At 44.3% G+C, this 18422-nt stretch overlaps 1 protein-coding gene and 1 long non-coding RNA gene across 5 annotated transcripts; one reads left to right on the forward strand and one right to left on the reverse strand.

Annotated features, from left to right (window-relative positions):
* Positions 1-1375: 1375 nt before the first annotated feature.
* LOC147651317 (uncharacterized) lies at positions 1376-5859 on the reverse strand. The gene is made up of 2 exons (XR_015274485.1): positions 5640-5859; positions 1376-5538 (listed from the first exon to the last, which is right to left on the reverse strand). It is a non-coding gene; the product is annotated as an uncharacterized LOC147651317 (long non-coding RNA).
* A 3866-nt stretch (positions 5860-9725) lies between these two features.
* LOC111933211 (uncharacterized) lies at positions 9726-16703 on the forward strand. 4 transcript variants are annotated; one of them, XR_015274365.1, is made up of 6 exons: positions 9726-10609; positions 11154-11313; positions 11953-12103; positions 13648-13750; positions 16075-16171; positions 16406-16703. XR_015274365.1 is itself a non-coding variant. In XM_023932684.2 (5 exons), the coding sequence occupies exons 1-5, from the start codon at positions 10521-10523 to the stop codon at positions 16580-16582; spliced, it is 1011 nt and encodes a 336-aa protein (XP_023788452.2). In that variant the 5' UTR covers positions 9726-10520; the 3' UTR covers positions 16583-16703. The 4 variants fall into 4 exon arrangements, 1 of the variants encoding a protein (XP_023788452.2); XR_002866569.2 differs by having other exon boundaries at positions 11953-12093; positions 16075-16703; XR_002866570.2 differs by having other exon boundaries at positions 11953-12041; positions 16075-16703.
* The last annotated feature ends 1719 nt before the right edge of the window (positions 16704-18422 follow it).

The following is an 18422-nucleotide window of genomic DNA, read 5'->3' on the forward strand; positions in this document are numbered from 1 at the left end:
GAGCTCCCCACTCTGCAGGTATGTTTTCACCCAGACAGGAATGCAAGACATGGTACTGAGCAGGCTTTAGTGAGTCACACATCTCTGACAGCAATTGAGACTGGGCCAAAACCCCAAGGGAACCTTCACTGATGAGAAATACAGTTGCAAACAAATTCCCCAATTTTCTGTGAGTGTATCAGAGATAATGACCATCATCAAACCCTCCATCTCTGCACACATCTTGGAGTTGCAAGTGGTTCACAAGATGCTCAGTTTTACCTGGCCATCAGTCCTGTCCAGTTCTATAGACATATGGAATCTCTCCAATTCCATATCATTTCACTGTTTGCCATGGTGAGTTTGGGGTAGGTCAGGAAAGTATAAACCTTCCTGCAAATATTTTAGGCTCTGCTCCATGCTCTGCTCCATCTACAGTCTAGGCCATAATTGCTGGTGCTTCAGGAATGGTGGTTTAGTAAAACTGCTATATTCCAGTGCTGAGAAGTACAGTTGAGCAATGTGCTTGTGTAGCATTCCTCATTTTAAGGACATGCTTAAATCCAATTTGAGTCCAGAGAGATTTCAGCTTAGATTTAAGCGTTCCATTGAGCAGGGTGGATTTAAGGATTGAAGTGTTTTGCTAGACTGTATCTCTGGTTAAGGAGGAAGGAGATTTGCTAGTGCCTAGAAGAAAGAACTGCCTGAAGCATTTTGGAGCATCCAAACCATTACTAGCACTACTACTTTTTTCTAATGAATTTTGATGAAATTAACACAAAGAATTGGTAAAGAAGTGGATAATTTCATTAACAATCCTCACTCTATGGATCTCAGTTTAGTGGGGGAAAAAGGCAAACTTTTAGTATCTCAGCAGAATGATGTGTAATAGTTAAAGCAGAATTATAGATTTTGTATTTTATACCACCCAGTATCTTGCACAGTATCTCACTAATAGTAAATGTTTCATGTCCAGATCTGAACACAGAAATCATGAGTGCTTTGCTTTACAGGAAGTGAATCAGTTAAATATTTTATGGAGTCTACACTGAATAAACAAAGTACCCCAGTCTTAAAAGAAGTGTTTGTGGTACAAAATACTTTGGGGGACATTTTTGCATGGGCTCTGACCTCCCTGTAGAGAATCAAAGTGAAAATATTGAATATACTAAGCAGATGTCTTCTCCTAGTGACAGCAAGATGAGCAAAGACAGCTGGTTAGAAGAACAACAACAACAAAAACACATCATCATTCCTGCTTTGGCTCCAAAAAATCTTGGACTTGTTGTCATGGAAGAAAGTTATATATGTAAGAAGCCAAGAAAGAGACAAATATTATTGAATCTGGTAGCATTTTAGTGAATGTGCTGGAAATAACTTAAGTAGGAAGAAAAACTGGATGCACTCCATTGTTTATTAAAAGAATGCCTCTTCTTATTTCCACAGGGACCTATAGTGTATATAGGCATTAACACATTTGCAAAATACATATTTTAAATATGTTTCTTCATTCGTCAATCTTAAGGGCTCTTCCACTAAAGTAAACAGAGTTATAGCACATAGAAATATATACAGCCACAAAACATTATCTCTGCAAGCTAAAAATGCCAACTGTGGATTTTGTCTGTAACTCCTTCAATCAGGAAATATGGGTGTATTATGGAGACACCTAGAGAGATCTTAAATATTAGGAAGGGAGAAGATGAGAATATTACACTCCCTTGGTGAAACATAGAATAAATAATTCACAATGAAAAAACAAAAATGAAAAAGAAAACAAAAATTAAAATATGAAGAGCTGTTCTGGATGAAAATCAGTCTGAGCTGCATTGAACAACAGATCCAAGAGGAGTTTTTTGGCAAGACTGCAAAATAAGCCAGTGACCCTCTGGCCTCCCTGCTCAGAGGTAGCACATGTTCTCTTGATAGTTTTCATCTGAACAAAACTTGATTTCTGTGCTTGACCCCTGGACATTTCCATTTCCCTTTCTGAGCCTTTGGGCAGACTTGAGCAAAGAACAGGATTGATGAGAAGAGTTTAAGAAACCAAAAGCTGTGCAGTTGGTAATGGCAAAGACAAGCACCTTGAGGTGGATGTTTCCAGAGGACTAGGTAGCCCAAATCCCATGGTGCCATCAGGCAGTGCCCTATGCAACAGCAAAGCTCTGGATTTGCTGGCTCAGGAGCTGTCCTCCATGGATTCCTTCAACATACCTACCTGTCTCCTACAGAGGTCCTAAATGATTTAATGAAGAAGCAAGAGATTAATTTGGTTTATATTAAAGATATATACAAAGAAAATTATGTAAAGAGAAGTATTTGCTTCAGAAAACAACTGCCTTGAGAATTGAGAGCTGTGACCAATCTGACATACCAGCTTGTAAACAGAGGACAATGAAGTCAAAAGGAGAGGACATGGCTGCTGGGTCTCCAGTTTCTGGCTGCCAGCTTTGCCCTTTCTCCACCAGGTGATTAGGCAGTAATAGCTTCAAACGCAAATGGTTTTATTTACATAATTTTCTATACAGAAAACCAGGGTTAAGTATGTGGCTCTGCAACAGAACAGATGTGGGACTTGGGGAAAGTTGCAGCTTGAACTGAGCTGGAAAAGCTTCCACCATTTGCCAACATCTTGGAGAGTCTGGAATCTTTCCCATCTCTACTGTGACAAAAACAGGACTTCTCAACATTTTGGAGGACTTTCTCCCTTGTAATAAAGGACAAAAAGCATGCAGTGAAAAACAAATCCCAGTGCCAGAAGTGACTGAGAATCGGTTTTGCCTGTTTTAATTCCCCATCTTGCCAGCCTCAGCTCTAAGACCTGACTTACAGACACCCAGCCAGCCCAGGAATGACCATGCCACAATGAAGGAGCATTTCGGCCAGAAATTCCATGCTGACTCCAAGAAAACTTTTCCTAGAGTATCTAGCTAAAATGGATACACTCCCACACACACTACATGAAAGGAATCATGTCTGACAAATAAACATTTCTTAATGAGAAACATTTGTCCAACATGTTTCTCCCCAGTACTCTGGAGCTTTGTGCCTCAGTGCACCATCAATAAAAACAGCCCTTCTTAGGCTCTGGGAGATCACACTGGGCTATGAAAGTGATGGACTCTCCATCTCCATTAGTTACCCTCAGAACTCCCTATACCTTACAGCACATAACCATGGACTGACTCAAGAATTTTCATAGACCCATTTCAACCCATGTTTGACCTTGACCAAGAGCATCTCTGCCCATTTGCTCTGTCCCACTTTGGGACACAAAGGCAATGCAGGGCACCTCAATATCCCTGGGTTCAGCCACCTCTGAATGCTCATTTCCTCACACCATCAAAAATTTGGATCACCAAGGCGACAGCCCAGCCATGCTGCCAGTGAGGTGACAGATCCCTGGCACCAGAGCCGGGCTCAAACTGCTCATGAGCTGCTTGTGGCTGGAGAGGAATGTCTGCAGAGAGCTAAACCGAACTGCTCATAGATCTCTTCCAAATTGTCTCTAGTCTAGTGGACAATTTGAGAGTAAATGTGTGCTGGAAGCACCACCTTCCCTTCAAAGTAATAACCTGAGATCTCACTGGTGCCTTGGCAAATCCTTAAGATGCCAGATCTGTCCCCTGTCTCAGAGCACATCCAGTATCTGTTTGATGCTACTGTCACACCACAGCTCCAGGAATGTGGTAATGTTCCTAGCAAGGGCTGGCTGAGGTTGTGAGCCTGAAGCAATATGCATACAAATACCTGATCTGCTCAGAGCTTTTAGAGATTGCTAAATGGCTCCAAATCATCAGGAAAGATGACATTTTGGTGTCACCTTTGTTTCTTAGTCCCACACCTAGTGCAGGGGAAAGAGGGAAAAAAAAATCAGTTTGTATTTGCATTATCCTGTCTGCATTTCAGCCACAATGTTCCAGCATTTGTAAAACTTCTGGAAGCCCAATCTTACCTGTTCAATATCTCATCCCTCCCTAACATAGAACTGAGAACAATGAAAAATGCCACATTTTTCCACTATTAAATCAAAAGCTGCTTACACCCATATGTCAGGTGTTCACCAACCTCTGTTTCCTCCCTTTGGGCAGCTGATCAGGGATAATGACCTATATCCTTGAAGCATTTGTTTTATTTAGCATTACGGAGAAGGAGGGTTTAAGGCAACAAGCAACCTAATTATATAACCTTTCCCACCCTATCTTATTACAGAGAGATCACCTTGCATCTTCACCTGTGGAAACACAGCAGCTCAACTCTTTGAATGTCCATGACTTCATCTGGTTCTTTCCTGCTCTGCTTTTGTCCTAAGCAGAATGGTTCCAACTTTGTTCAGATAAGATCTTTCACTCATTCTTTGCATTGGTAGGAACAACAACCTACTTGGCCTTGCTTTAGCCACATCAGTGCTGCTCCACAGATTCCTAGATGAGGTGGCCATGCTGCCCAAAGGGTAGGAAGGCCCTGATGGAGAAGTTGAATATCACCAGGCAGCGTTTGAGAGCACTCAGACTCTGTCCCCAGCACCCAGAGCATTGCACTGGTTAACACTGTTGGTGTTGAGCACCAATTGCAGGCTCTGCACAGGGATCTGGGACTGGTACACACCCTGCATCAAGCCTCACCCCACGATGAGACAGGCAGGCAAACGAGAAAATTGGGCCCTGGCCCCTTCCTGTGATTAGGTCATTATAATGGGTAAATATTTTCCTAGATAGAGAGCTGAGATAAAGGACTCCTGATGCCTGAAATGGAGTGAACAAGACTTGGAAGGACTATCCCTACCTTGTAGTTCTTTATAATGTGCTTTTACCAAATAAATGCCTTTTTACCCAAAGTACTCAGGAAATTAAAGGGAACTTTTCCTTAGCTAATGATGAAAATCTTACAAAATAAATTTTTCACTGAACAGCAAGAACAGCATCTAGTCTACAGCCAAACTGTTCACCAGCAAATATATAGAATGGATTTAGTGACAGGTACCAAGGGTTATTCCCAGAGGACATTACAGCTCTACACCATTTAGCCTAAATATTTACTGAGGAGTACAGAAAAGTGAACGTTAGAGGCAGAGTGCCAGAGATTGGCTTAGAGGAGTCTATTTAATAAGAGCTTGTTTCTGCAGAGAAAAAAAATATTGTGATTGTTTTTTAATGAGAATCAGTGTTCTTGTGCTATACCAAATAGTGATTATTCATTCTCTATCCCTTAACTCTGCATTACTCATGATTTTATGACCTCTGCTCTATCCTCTCCCTTGGAGCTCCAATCTCACCCTGAGTTTTCTCAGGGTTTGGAAACTTTTGTATGAGATAAATTGGTTTATAAGGTAGTCTTTGAGGAACAAGTCTCACTTAAATCTCACATAATATCCAAGAATGTTCTCCGGTATTTGACCTCTTTGTGGATGAAACAATACTCTTCAGACACAATAACCTTGGTGTTTCAAAGCTGTAACCAGCACCTGTGGAGTTTTCAAACAAATAGGCTCAGTATTCCTTGATGCTGTCTTCCTCACTGCTCCCACATTTAATTGCTTTGTAATTATACTTGTAAAACCTGCAATAGGATTACACATGGGGAAAAGAAAAATAATTTTAAAAGTCACATTTCAGAATAGGAGGGGATTTATGGGAGCTGCAAGACAAAGAAAAACCCACCTTTCTTTCTTTCTTCATTGTTGTCTTTGGAAGGCAGCCATCAAAGTTTCCTTGTCAGTAATACAAGGATTTGTAAATAGAACAAAGAGCTTCCTCACACCAAGGCACATTATATAACCCAGCGCCGTCACCGTGTGTCTTCACAGGCAGTTCCCTTGAACTTTGCATCTCGCTCCTCCTGAGAACAGTCCTCCATGCCAGCTTGAACAGATGTGGTTTCCTTCAGGAAAGGTTTTCTGTTAGGGTCATTCTGACTTTCCTTTCAGAGTTTTCCAGCCTCATGTGCTCTTTGCTCAAGGGATTACTGTGGTGGATACTAACCCCATGTGCTACTGTTAAGTTTCTCCTCACCTGCTGGCTGAGCTGAATGAGTGCTGAAATCTCTGTTCCACAGAAAAATCTGACATTTCATGTTTTCCTGAATCAGACCGGAAAGTTGCAATTTCCTGTGAACCCAAATTCTGAGAAGCATTTCAGAAAGTGCAGAATGGCCTCAGCGCAGCCTTTTGTTTGGGTGTTATCTACAGGTTTTTATGAGACTTAAGCTAGCTTTAAACACGTCATGTTCCAAGTGAACCCAAACACAACCAGGCAGCACCCGCTGTTCCCAAAGTCACCCAGGGAGCTGTGGCATCTCCCAAGGGTGCTTCACAAGAAAGAGGTGACAAAGAGCTATGTGTGGTTTTCTCTCACCCCATCCATTATTCTAGTATTGCCACTGCTTCAATTCCACCGGTGCACTCACAGACTTCAAGCTGCCAAGCATTTTAATTCTTATTTTCCAGGCTCTTTGAAAACAAAGGATTTTAGAGAACATCACTGAGGATATAACTCAATAGCTTGTACAGCCCTGGCATGATATTTCCAACGCATCGAGTGCATATTCAATGGCACTATTTTAAAAGTGTTCAGCTTGAAGAAGTTTTAACTAAATCGGGGCACAAGGCCATGCAGACCCTCTTATTTTAGTATCAATAGAGATAGTTTTTCATCTCTGGTTGGTTAGAAAGTTTTGTAAATGAACAAGGATAAGACATTTTACAGCTGATGTAGTTCACCAAATGCAAAAGTTCACACTGGTTAAACTAGGGCGGTATCAGCTTGTGTGAAGGCAGCTTTGAAGCTGCAACAGCATAGTGGGAAAAGCAGCCCTGCCCTGTGAACAAGTGAGAAAAAACAAAGAAAACAGTGGAGCAAGAGCTGCTGCTAGCTGGTCTTCATGGAAAATGAAGCTAAGAAAAAAAAGAAAGAAAGACAAAAAGAATGAAAAAAAAGAGGTGGAGGAAGAAAGAGAAGCATACTTCAAGACCAAAATCTCATCAGACTAAAAAATCAGTGTAACTCCCACATTGCAACACTTTGCAGGTCTAATAGACACAAAGCTGTTCCTTCACCCGAAAGCCAAACATAAAAGTCACGGAAACCCATCATGCCAATTCTGTGGCTGCTTTCCGGAGCAGAATCTCTTTAAATGTCAATGTTCTCTTTGTTCTGTGCACCCTTTATAATGAGTCTATCATCTGTTTGGTAAAAGATCCAGTGAAATATGTAATAAGGTTATCTCACCATCTCTCCCTATTGTAAAGTCATATCTCCTCTTCCACTCATTAATTATTGTCTTCCATTTCCTGTGTCAGATGTGAATCAGAAAATAGGGACTCAAGGCTTACAAGCTTAGCAACTTACCATATAGCAGCTGAGCTGTGGTAACTCCCCATGTGCTCCCTCTTAGCCCGTAATGAACAAAGGCAGTGTGACTTTGCTGTACACAGGCCTGCAGTCGATGCAGTTTGGATTAACCTCCTTTTATTGTCAGCTAAGCTGACACTGATAGTGGCCATGGCCCAGCTAATGTTCAGTCCTCATATTGTAAGACTTTGCCTTTAAATCTGGGAGCAGAGCTCTACCAATATAACTATCTGGAAAGCTACGATGATTTATGTGCTGTCAACATACGCTAAAATAAAAAAGGACAAAAAAGCAGCACAATTACATGATTATCAGCCAATGCCCCTCGGTTTGCAGTTTTTCAAGCATGAACTGCTCAAACTTTGGATCAAGAAGTGAAGCAATCTGTTTCTCAAGTGCAAACAGGGAAAAGTTATATGAGTCTTCCAGCAATTTCAGGCAAATATATCACAGAAGCAGCATGCTTAGCCTTTTTACTGTGCATCTGTCTGATTTCCCTGATATATAGTAAGAGTCAAAACTCTAATCTCTTTTAGCTCTTTTTTATTGTCTCTGCAGCACTAACTTTGAAAAATGGCCTTGTCCCCAAAGAACTGCACACAGTCCATGTAGGGAAGCTGTTAAAATAAATGCTTTACGTAAAAAATATTGCAGACGAACTCGGCTCTGAGGGTTTTAGAGCTACAACATATAGATATAAACCAGAGCAGCTAAGTATGAATGGAGGTCATACTCCAGTAGAGAAGGGAACTCCCCTGTCTGACAGTTGTTGCACACAACCTCTGAAATCAACAATTCCTTCTCTTCTTTCTCTGGGCTGCAGTGTTTTAATAAATGACTATTCTCATGGTAATGTCCTTCTGCCTTCCTCCCCACTGACCTCAATACACACCATGCCGATTCATAAAGTTTCTTCTCTCACTGGATTTGAGAGCTTTCTGGAGGTCTTATTTGTGCTGTTCTGCCTGAGAGACATCTGGCTGATTTATAGACACTAAGACACAGACGAGAACAGTGTTGGCTGCCCTACCTGAATATTGTGTTTCCTACACACTGTGTTCCCATCTCTGCCTGTGCCATGGTCTGATTTCTGATAGTCTGTGTGTTGTTCAAAGACAAGAGCAAACTTTCTGCCTCAGAAAAGCTTCTGAGATCCTCAGGAATGAAAGTATGTTTTTCTACCTGTATTCCTCACAAAGTAGTGATATCTGTGTCTAGACACTGATTGGGGAAATTCAGGCAAGGGATAATGTGCAAATGAGAACATGATTCAGTGGTGGGAAAAATACAGACAAATATCAGGTGCTTCAAAGGCTGAATCACAAACAAGACAGTGAAAAAATCTAAGAATGCAGGAGATGATGGAGGAGCTTGACTTGGCATTTATCTGTTTATTCCAACAGGATATGCAGATTCCGCCCTTCTGACATCACTGCCTCATCTCGCCTCATCGGTGCCTCATGACACAACCCCTCTCCACAGCACTGAGTCAGCAGCACTGTGTGATCTCCTCTTGGCCATGCAAGATGGTGAAAAGCTGCCCATAATGGTGAAAGCATAGAGGGACCTCTAAACAGGTCCCCAAAGGGATTAAAAAACTCATGGTCATTTTATGAGAACCCCTCCCAGGAAATAACATGTGCTTGGAAAAATTTACTGTACAGTAACACAGAAGTGTTCTATGGGAGTGCTCCCACAGCAGATGGAACAATAATTCATACTGTGTGTTCAAAGAAAGGAGCAAAGAACACTTGCACTTCACTCTGGGAGCTTCAAAAAAGCTGCCAAGCATATTTTCCCCTGTAACTAACAGGTACAGGCTGATTCTGCCTGCTGCACTCTTCTATAGGCCTGGACTGAAAGAATATTTCTTAAAGCATCCTTGGAAGTGTCCAAGGCCAAGTTGCAGCCTTGCACATGAAGAGGGGTTTGAAACTAGATGGTCTTTAAGGTCTTTTCCAGCCCAAACTGTTCTGTGATTCTGTGAAAGCATCACACACATGGAATGCTAACCCTCTTCCCCCCCTAACAAAGCTGTTTCCTATTTTGGGAAAAAAAAAAGCCCAGAACAAAACAATCAAATGGAAAGAATCTGAAATATTCATATAATGGTTGAATTACAAGAGGCAATGTAAAGAGGAGTTTTATGTTGGAAGAAACTCAGCCACATGAAAACTAAAATATTGGGCCACTACCCCCAAGTCTGGTCTTAAACAGTCCCTGAGTCTCTAAACACAACCCCAAAAACATTCTGTGCTGCACCTCACTGTGTCATTCTATACAATAGGGCCAGATTTTCTTCCTGGAAAACCAGGTCCAGAGGCCAGGAGCCTCTTGTTGTATTTGCACATGCAAGTCCTTTTGTTGGGGGATTTAGGTCACAAGAGGGTAGGAAAGGCAGCTCTGAATCACCTGGCTCTTGCACGTGTTCCTTGCACATTGTGCAAAGGTTTCTGAACTCAACCTCCTTTCAAGACACACCCTTTGTTTGTTACTTTCTCTTAGGGCTTTTTCGCAACCCCATCCACTGCCAACACAAACAAGGTTGCAACATCACCCTCCAGTCTGTCTTCCTCTGCTCTAAATGTCAACCAGCCACATAGCGCTGCTCACTTGCTTAATTGGGCAAAATACCTGCTGTGGCAGCCCTGTGCCTTGACTGCCTCCAGGAGAAAGTTTCTTGGGAATGGTAAGTGACGGAACCTGCAAGTCGGTCTTAGTCACGTTGATACCAGATACCAAGAGTCTTGCCCAGGTAGGACACGCAGTTGGCTTGGCTGAGCAGCCATCAAGCATCTGTGAGGCAGCAGGGGAGGCTAAGGAGTAATTATCAGGGATCACAGTGGCTACTAGAAGTTGTTTCTGCAATTGCGGCGCTTTCTACTTGGCTGCAGTGCACACCCTGTGCATAGAGAGCAGGGGAGAGATGATGCCACCGTTTCAGTGTCATTTATCGCTGTGAAACAAATTGTGGGAACAAGTTCCACTCCTTGGATTTGGGATAACTAGAGCAGATCTCTTCTAACTAAAGGTGCACCACGACAAACACTCTGTGATTACTGTCTGTAAGCAGGTAGGAAACACAGGCACCCTGGAGACCCTCTTAACACCCAAATCTTGTCCACACTGGGAAGCAGATATATAATGCACTGAACAGAGGATCTCCAGCAAGCCCAGGAAGATGGAGAGTGCATGGTGCCTACACTCAGCCCCTCCACACAGCCACTACAGCTGAGATCAGCACGGCGGCCCAAGGACTCCCCACAGACGGTGGAATACAGGTCTGCCTCTGTCCGTGTTTTTGGCATGGCCTCCTGCTCAGACAGAGCTGTTGTGTGCGTGGGATGGGACAGCATCCTGTTCTCCTCCTGCCTGATGGGTGTCTTGGTGCTGGGCTGTCATTAGCCAGCGAGCCCCTGCCCAGCGTGGCACGCCAGGAGCCAGGCTGTGGGTGGTGCTGCTCACCGGCTGGAGGCGGCTGCTTTTATCAGCAGCCTTGATCAGGGGGATTTTCTCTTATTTCATTCTCAAGCTTCCTCCAGCCTCGGATTTGCATAAGATCCTGGGTTAGGACTAATCTGATCCCAGGCTGGGAACATTGCGTCAGGCCCAGTGAATCCTCCATGCCAAACTGTCTCTGGTTGGGGTGTGTTGGCACTGGGAAACAGAACCGTGCAGGGACAAATGACAGCTTGAATTTTCCTTAGTAATAGGAGGTGCCTGGCTTTGTATCTCGTTTAAACTCCTGTGCTATGTGGCAACTCCCAGTCAAGTTTCTATTTGTTTACAGCCCTTGTAGCCAGGTGCTTTCCATGTTCACTCCAGGTTGCTGAAACAAAAAGTGTGTCCAGCCTCCAGGGCTTGCCAGCAGCTATTGACTGATAGGAGCACACTGTCCTTGGTGGCAGGAGGGAGCAACTTGCTTTATCTATGCATTCCCTGGCAAGCAGAAGCAGTGGAGAAAGAGACATGTCTCGCTGGCCAGGTAAGGGTATGAATTCAAGTCTCAGAATGTAAATAAAAATGTGGCCATTCTGTTGGAGGAGTTAGAGGTGACAGGTTGCAAGTTCAGCCATGACACCTCCTGAAGGGCTGCTCGCTGTGGGCATGTGGCTGATTGGCTTTCCCAGGTCCCACTGGATTAAATTCATGAGCATGCTTGGGTTGGTTGGGGTTTCTCTTAAGGTTTTCACTTGGTAAAATGACAGAAGAGTGGAGGATCAGCAGTGCCAAGTGTCTGATATAGCAATCACCATCTGTCTTGCTCACCTTCCCATCACCACTTTACGGCCAAGAAGATGGCCTGAGCTATTTCTTTGCTGCCAGATTCACTTGCTTCAAGAGCAATTTGGCATCCTGAACTGGAGCTGTTTTTTTATAAAATATAGACACAGACAAGTCCTACTGCAGGAGGTACTATGAACATGGGGTTGTGATTGACACTGGGAGACTGCCCATGAGACACATGAGACTGCCCATGGCCCCAAATCCCTCAAGACTGGGCTGACCTACTGTAGCACATTGATTATCTCACTGCAATATTTAAAATATATACTTCCTGCCAAAAATAGTGTGCTTCACTTGCCAACTAGACTCATTCTAGATCTGTCTTGTGTCATTTCAGTGTCCAGTCCCTGGCAAGCCAAATCATTCTACAAGCTCTGAAACTGAAGACACAAAATCAGCAATGAAACAGTGCTGCTTGAGTCAGAGGTGCGAAGGAATCAGCTCTCCACTCCATGATCCATCCTCCAGCTCACAGCTGGTACAAATGGGTACATCCTTGGCAGTTCAATCACTACCGTCCCATTGGCTGGAAATGTTGTATTTTCTGGCATTAGAATATACACAGATCTATCTCAGATGACAACCATGAAACTAAATGTGCGGTTGTAATGATGGGAAAAATCTTCAGTGCTTTGTTTTATTTGATCAGTCCTCAAAAGTCAAGGTATCCTGCTTAGAGCATTAAAAAAATACCCTGTATTTTGTCCACTTACAAGCAACACATTGGCTCTGCTTCATAGCAGAATGTCCATTCTCTAACACCACATTTATTGGAATAATAGGAAAAGAAAAATTATTTTTTTTTTTAGGAGTGGGGGTTGGGGTGTTTAAAGTTTATGTTTTACTCTCAAGTCCAGAAATCTTTTTGTTCTGGTAGGAGCTGTGCCGCCTTATTACTGGTATTGGCTTTCTGTGCAGGCCTTCAGTAGGGATTTTACTCCACTGAGTTTTCTTGTTTTGGTTGGGGATGTTTTTTGTCCTGGTGACAATTTTGGGTCATGCCAAACGTCCACGTGAACATCTCAGTTACACAGCTGCAGCCCCACCTTCCTCCAAAGAAACACTGAGAGCATTCCTCCCCCTCACAAAGAGTGTGAGCTCTTTGCCCAGAACAACAGAGGCTTTCCTGGTAGCAAATACCTATTCCTCTAGTCACTCAAAGGAGAAAACATGTTGGTGACAAGTCTTTTCCTTTTTTTTTTTTTTTTTTTTGTTCTTTCCATAGGGAAGATTCTTGATTCCTACCCAAATTCTGTTTGGGCTTTTTTGTGTTTTTGGTGGGTTTCCTTTGTTTTATGAAAAAGGCATTGCCATGTACGGGGTGTTAAATTGCTGCTGAGCCCAGATGACGGTGGGAGGATAGCATTTTGCCATTTCCTTTCCTGCAATGCTGGCTCATGAAGCTGTGTCCCAAATCGCTGGCAGTGTGGCTTTGCAGTGTTGTGGACAGTGAGCTGGCTCAGGTAGCTGCAGCATACCCCACACCCTTGTACCACTGAGCAAGTGAAGTCAATGAAGAGAAGAGTTTGACAGTTAGTTTGACAGCTGTAGGAAAATTACTGTATATGATGATTAATAAATAGAGAATATTTATGAATGCCTTCCCTCTGAGAATCAGGCTAATAGTAATCATACTTTTCTAAATCCTATCTATAAAGTCATGTACATTTAGATAAACACAGTCATAGAGATTTTTCTGTTGGCATAAATACAAGGCAGAGTCCCAGCTCTCAATCTTTACTTCAGACTCCTGGATGCCAACCTTCCTTCTCTGTGAGGACAAAAAGAGAAACTGGCTCCAGAAAATATAGTCAGTGTTTACATTTTATTGAACCACTAGACATTGCTGTTGGCCCCATCATGAAAACAGTGCAGCAAAGAGTGCCTTTCATTTGCCTGTGCTTGGCAGAAAGTGTCGTTCTTTGGTTACTCAGCTGAAGTTGACAAGTTGCCCAGTATTTTTATTATCAGGTTGTCAGCTCAATCTCACTACTGCCCTCTTAATTTATTATTTTGTATTTCAAAATCACAGGTGTGACTCATTGCACAGCCAGAGGTTATAATGAAGTATCCCACTCATCCTTTAGCTCACCCTTTGTTCGAGACAATGCGGATTGCGGAAGGTTTCTGAGGAGGTAAGAGGATTGCAAAAGAGTCAAAGACTCCTCTTTTATCTTACCTATGTGTGGGCAGTGAAACTGCCTGATATGAAACCAGTTGGGTGCAAAGGTGGGCATGGAGGTTCATTTGTCATTGTGTCGAGGGTTGAAACTCAGAAGATGCAGCAGCTGTCATTAAAGATAGGCACCCAAACTTAAATCACCTCACCCTGAGGGTAAGTCCAGAGAGACAATCCCAAGATAACACACTTCTCCCAAGATTTCCTCTATGCTTTAGTTTCCAACAGGACAGAGGATGAAAACCAAGCAGGCATTTTTCAGTTTAAAAAAAATCTTATTCCCTGCATTTTATGATTTACATCTGGAAGTGACTCTAAGTGCAAGATTTTGCCAGCACTGTGCAAATAAGAATCCTGTGGCATTAGAGTTTTTGAAATATAAATATATGTTTCTTCGCATAAAGTGACGTATCTTCCAGGAGCGCAGTTCTATTGGAAAGAATGTCCTGCTGCTGATTATGAAAATGACATGAAAGTCATGAGCTGAATTAAATATTTTTCCATATGGGAAAATTGATGGGAAAGCTTCCTGGTATCATCACTTCATGTGAAGCAGAGGAAGAGATCCTTTTACCACAGAAGTGTCAAAATCCAGAGCTATTCTGAATCAATTTGCTCTTTTAATTGTCTTGTACAGACGTCTGTCTCTGCAGCAGAAATGCTGAGCTCATGCTACATGAAAACAACCCACATAAACTTGAGGAGATACAAACACAATTTGTTCCTAACAGAAGGAGCTTACAAAGCCACACACCCCAGTGTCCTGGCAACTCATCTCCCTCCCCAGGGGGAAGATGCATGTCCTATGTCCAGTCTGAGTACCCTGGAGCAGTGACAGGCAGGGGCAGAACTATGGGGGTGCTTGGCTTTTTTAAAGGGGCAAGGTGGAGCTGTGGCAATGCCAAAAGTGTTCCTGGTCTGCTCTGTCTCACTGCTGTGGGGGAGGAACTGGGACTCAAAGGCTGTCCACTGGCAACACAGAAAACTACACCAAGAGCAATGGTTCAGCTCTGCCGTATCCAATTTCTGTCAAGTATAGAATAATAGCTATCCAGCGAGCTGGGACATGCTTCACCAGCATCAATAGAGCTGTGCTTCAGAGCATCCCTCGAGGTAGCAAAGAATTATCCCCATTTTATAAATGAGGTAACTCAGGCACAGGGATTAAAGCCAGAATGTTCCAAGCTGGCTGCCTACTGCTAGGTATCTACACCCATATTTACGCAACTCATGGCCTGATTTTCAGAAGGGCAGGGCAATGAAAATTTTGGCCTGAGGGATTTGTTCACATACAGTTTACTGGTAACAACGCCCAGGATGGAAGCTTGGTCTCTACTACCTGTCTTTCACCTTAACCACTGAAAACATCCTTTCTACCACTAGCCAAAAGTTGGTGAAGGCTCCTGAGTGTCCCCATTTGCCATGCAGAGGTTCAGAGTTAGCAATGCAGGCTGGCTGCCTACGTGCTCTCAGCTAGAGACTTTTAAAGAGCAACAGCAGGAGTAAAACTGGTGAGATTTCTTTGCTTCCTTCTCAGCTTTTCAGAGCCCAGGCAGCTTTGCTTGACTTACAGTGCTTTGCTAAAACAGTGTATCTGGTGTGTAAACCTCTGTTCTGCCTCACACATGGCATCATCTTTCCCCTCTGTCCCTTCACCATGTCCTGCTCAGGACACCACAGCCTGGCTGAGCACAGATCCAGTGCAGAACCAGTAACAGACCAGTAAGAGAAGGGAGAAAACTGGCCAGATGGATATCTGAGCTGCTCAAAAGCACAAATACCAAGAGGAGCAAATTAATCCCAGTGCCCCCTCACCTCCCTTCTACATTCTCTTTCTGGTCTTTAACTGAGCCTCAAAAATAGCCCTGATTTATTGGAAACTCTTGAGAAGCAAGAAAATGTACAAAAAAACCCTACTCCCATACAATCAGCTAGCAAAACCCAGGAGGCAGAGCACTTGCTGGCTGGCTACAATAGAGCTTTGCAAGTGTCCCTGCTAAAATCATCCCTGCTAGGGGCTAATGTGATGCTTGTCTTAGCTTGTTAGAGAGCCTCGTTGTCTTTAGACACGTACTTGAAAAACAATGCTGGTGGTTGGTTGCTACCTGAGGGAAGAAGGACAAAGGATCTCGCTGTCTCTGTGGAATGGTCACTGGTCAGGTCACCCCAAGCCTGACCTGCAATACCAAGTGCATGCTAAATCCATTGCTGTCAGCCCTTGTGTTTTGTCTCATCTATGGAGTCCCAGCCACCTCTGACCTCTTCCTTCCCTTTCTTCAGGCCATGTCCTGCTCATGAGGCTCCTGCTCAGCTGCTCTGTAGCTTCCCCCCACCCGGAGGGAGGACAGGCAGGGGAGGTGACAACCTTCAGCAAAGGGTAAGGCTGGAAAAGAAGGAAGTGTCAGCTCAATCAGGTCAGCTCAGCCAACCAACTGCTGCTGTAATCCCTCTGCCTCAGGTCCCTGTGCTGTTCTGCTCGTGCTCTGAATGCTACTGTATGAGCAGCAGCCTTGTCCCCACAGTACTGTCAGCCTGCAGCATCCAGACATGGAGATGGGGAAAAGGGGTAAAGAGAATTTCCCAGAACTGTTTCCAGATCCTCCTCTTGCAGTGTGTTTCAGGAGCATGCACTTTGAGATGGACTTCACTCCAGAAGTTCAGAAGCCCAGAGTTGGCACCCTCTGATTTCTCCAGAAGAAAGCTGAGAGCTAGATACGGATCAATTCTTATGCTGAAGCTCATCTCCATACTCACAGCAAACCCAGAAGCTTTGAGAAGCTGTCAGTGACATGACCCCTGTTCTCTCTGCCCAGGTCTGAGGTGCCTCTTCTGGGATGGGAGCAACTGAGTCTCACCAATCTGTCAGCAACCAGGAGGAAGCCAGGAAACAAATAAACAATAAAAGTTGGTGCTGCACTTCATACAGCAGCCAGTGCATTATTCTGTGGTGAAAACAAACACTATTCTTCTCTGCCAGATAAACACACTTTATCCTATAAAGAGCAGCATTTTTGACTGTTCAGCAGCAGCCAAACTCACGATGGGAAAAATAACAGGTGTTTGTAAGACACTCCCTGTTTATTCACAGTGCTTAAAATAATTGCTTAAAAAAATCCAACAGAGATTTAATTTTCTATGCTCCCACATTTAAAAAAACAAAAACAAAAAAACCCCCTAAGCTTGGCTCATGGTAGTTGAAGGCAATTCATTATGAAAGGGGTGTTCTTTCTGTTGTGGTAGCAAAGAAACCTACTTATGAAAGCTCCTGAGGAGCAGAACAGTAAAGCAAATTCCTGCCTAGAACCAACACTTCCCTGTGCTTTTCATCAAACTCTCCAGGTGGAAGCTTTTAGTATCAAAACATATGATTTTATTGTCAAAACGGGATGAGCAGGGATTAAGCTCCTCCAGTTGCTGCCCATCATTGACCATCTCCAGCACTGCTTTTTATAAGGCAACGATGGCCTTGGGCTGGCTTATGCCCTTCCCTCTTGTTCTGGTGGTGGAACAGGAGATAAGTGCACTGCTCCAGTGGGAAAAGTATGTCCCAAAGGCACAGACCTTTCTTCAATCACTGCTTGCTTCTCCGGGAAATAACTGGCAATGGATCTTGATCAATAGACCACTTTCCAGCGCAATAGGCTGACACATGGTGCTGGAGGAAGAGGACAGAGACTCCCTGTCTCCATCCACTCTCCCCATGCTTGCTTACAGCACAGCTGGGGGACATCCCTGAGCCACCCAGGGGTGAGGGGACACTCGGTGCATGGCTGCTGCTGGGATTTGATCCTTGTGGTGGTGAATGGGCCACGGATAAAGTCCCTGCAGGAGCCACCCAAGACAATACAGCATCATTCCTCAGGGCTACAAGATTCATGAGACAACGATTGTGGTGGTTCTCTGTCCTCAGGACTTTCCTTTCCTATGGGGAATGGCTCTCCTTGAGTGGTTCCCTGCAAGCTGTTGGAATCAGTCACAGATGCTAAATAGCTCCCTGGGAAGCTGGAGAAAACCTGGAGCACTAGCAGCTCACCTAGCAGCTCACCTAGCAGCTCACCTAGCAGCTCCCCAGTGCTGTCCCACGCCCCAGGGAGCAGGTGGCCCCTGGACTGCCAAGCCAGGTGACAGGTGGATGTAGACACAGCCTACCCCTCACCTCCAACACGGGACCGAGACATCCTGATGCTGGGAATAAAACACAGCCACATTTTAGACTTTACTGTTCCCACCAAGGTGCAGGAAGGGTTACACAGCCCAAACCTTCCTGGGAGGGCTCACATATCTCTAAGCAGTGGGCATGAGAGACAGGCAGACGGGGTTTGTGCAGACGAGGGACCGAGCAGGGCTTACAGTGGTTATTATCTGTGTTTCGGCAGCGTTCCCGGCTGAGACCAGCCCCTCGTGGCACCGCCAGGCTTGTCACACACAGCGGCCTCTGGCCTGAGCAGAGGAGACAGATGAAAGGCAGGAGGGGAACAGAGGCACAGGGGAGAGCAGTGATCTCCCCGGGGCTGGCAGGAGCGGCGTGGGGCGGTGTGGGCCCGGCAAGGTGCCGCTGTCTCACGGGATGCTCAGCGGTGTCCGCTCACAGGGCTCCCCCAGCCTGTCTGTGAGACAGAGCCCAGCTT

The sequence above is a fragment of the Cyanistes caeruleus genome, chromosome 10 (genome assembly GCF_971803275.1).
Source record: "Cyanistes caeruleus chromosome 10, bCyaCae1.hap1.1, whole genome shotgun sequence".
Taxonomy (NCBI): Eukaryota; Metazoa; Chordata; class Aves; order Passeriformes; family Paridae; genus Cyanistes; species Cyanistes caeruleus.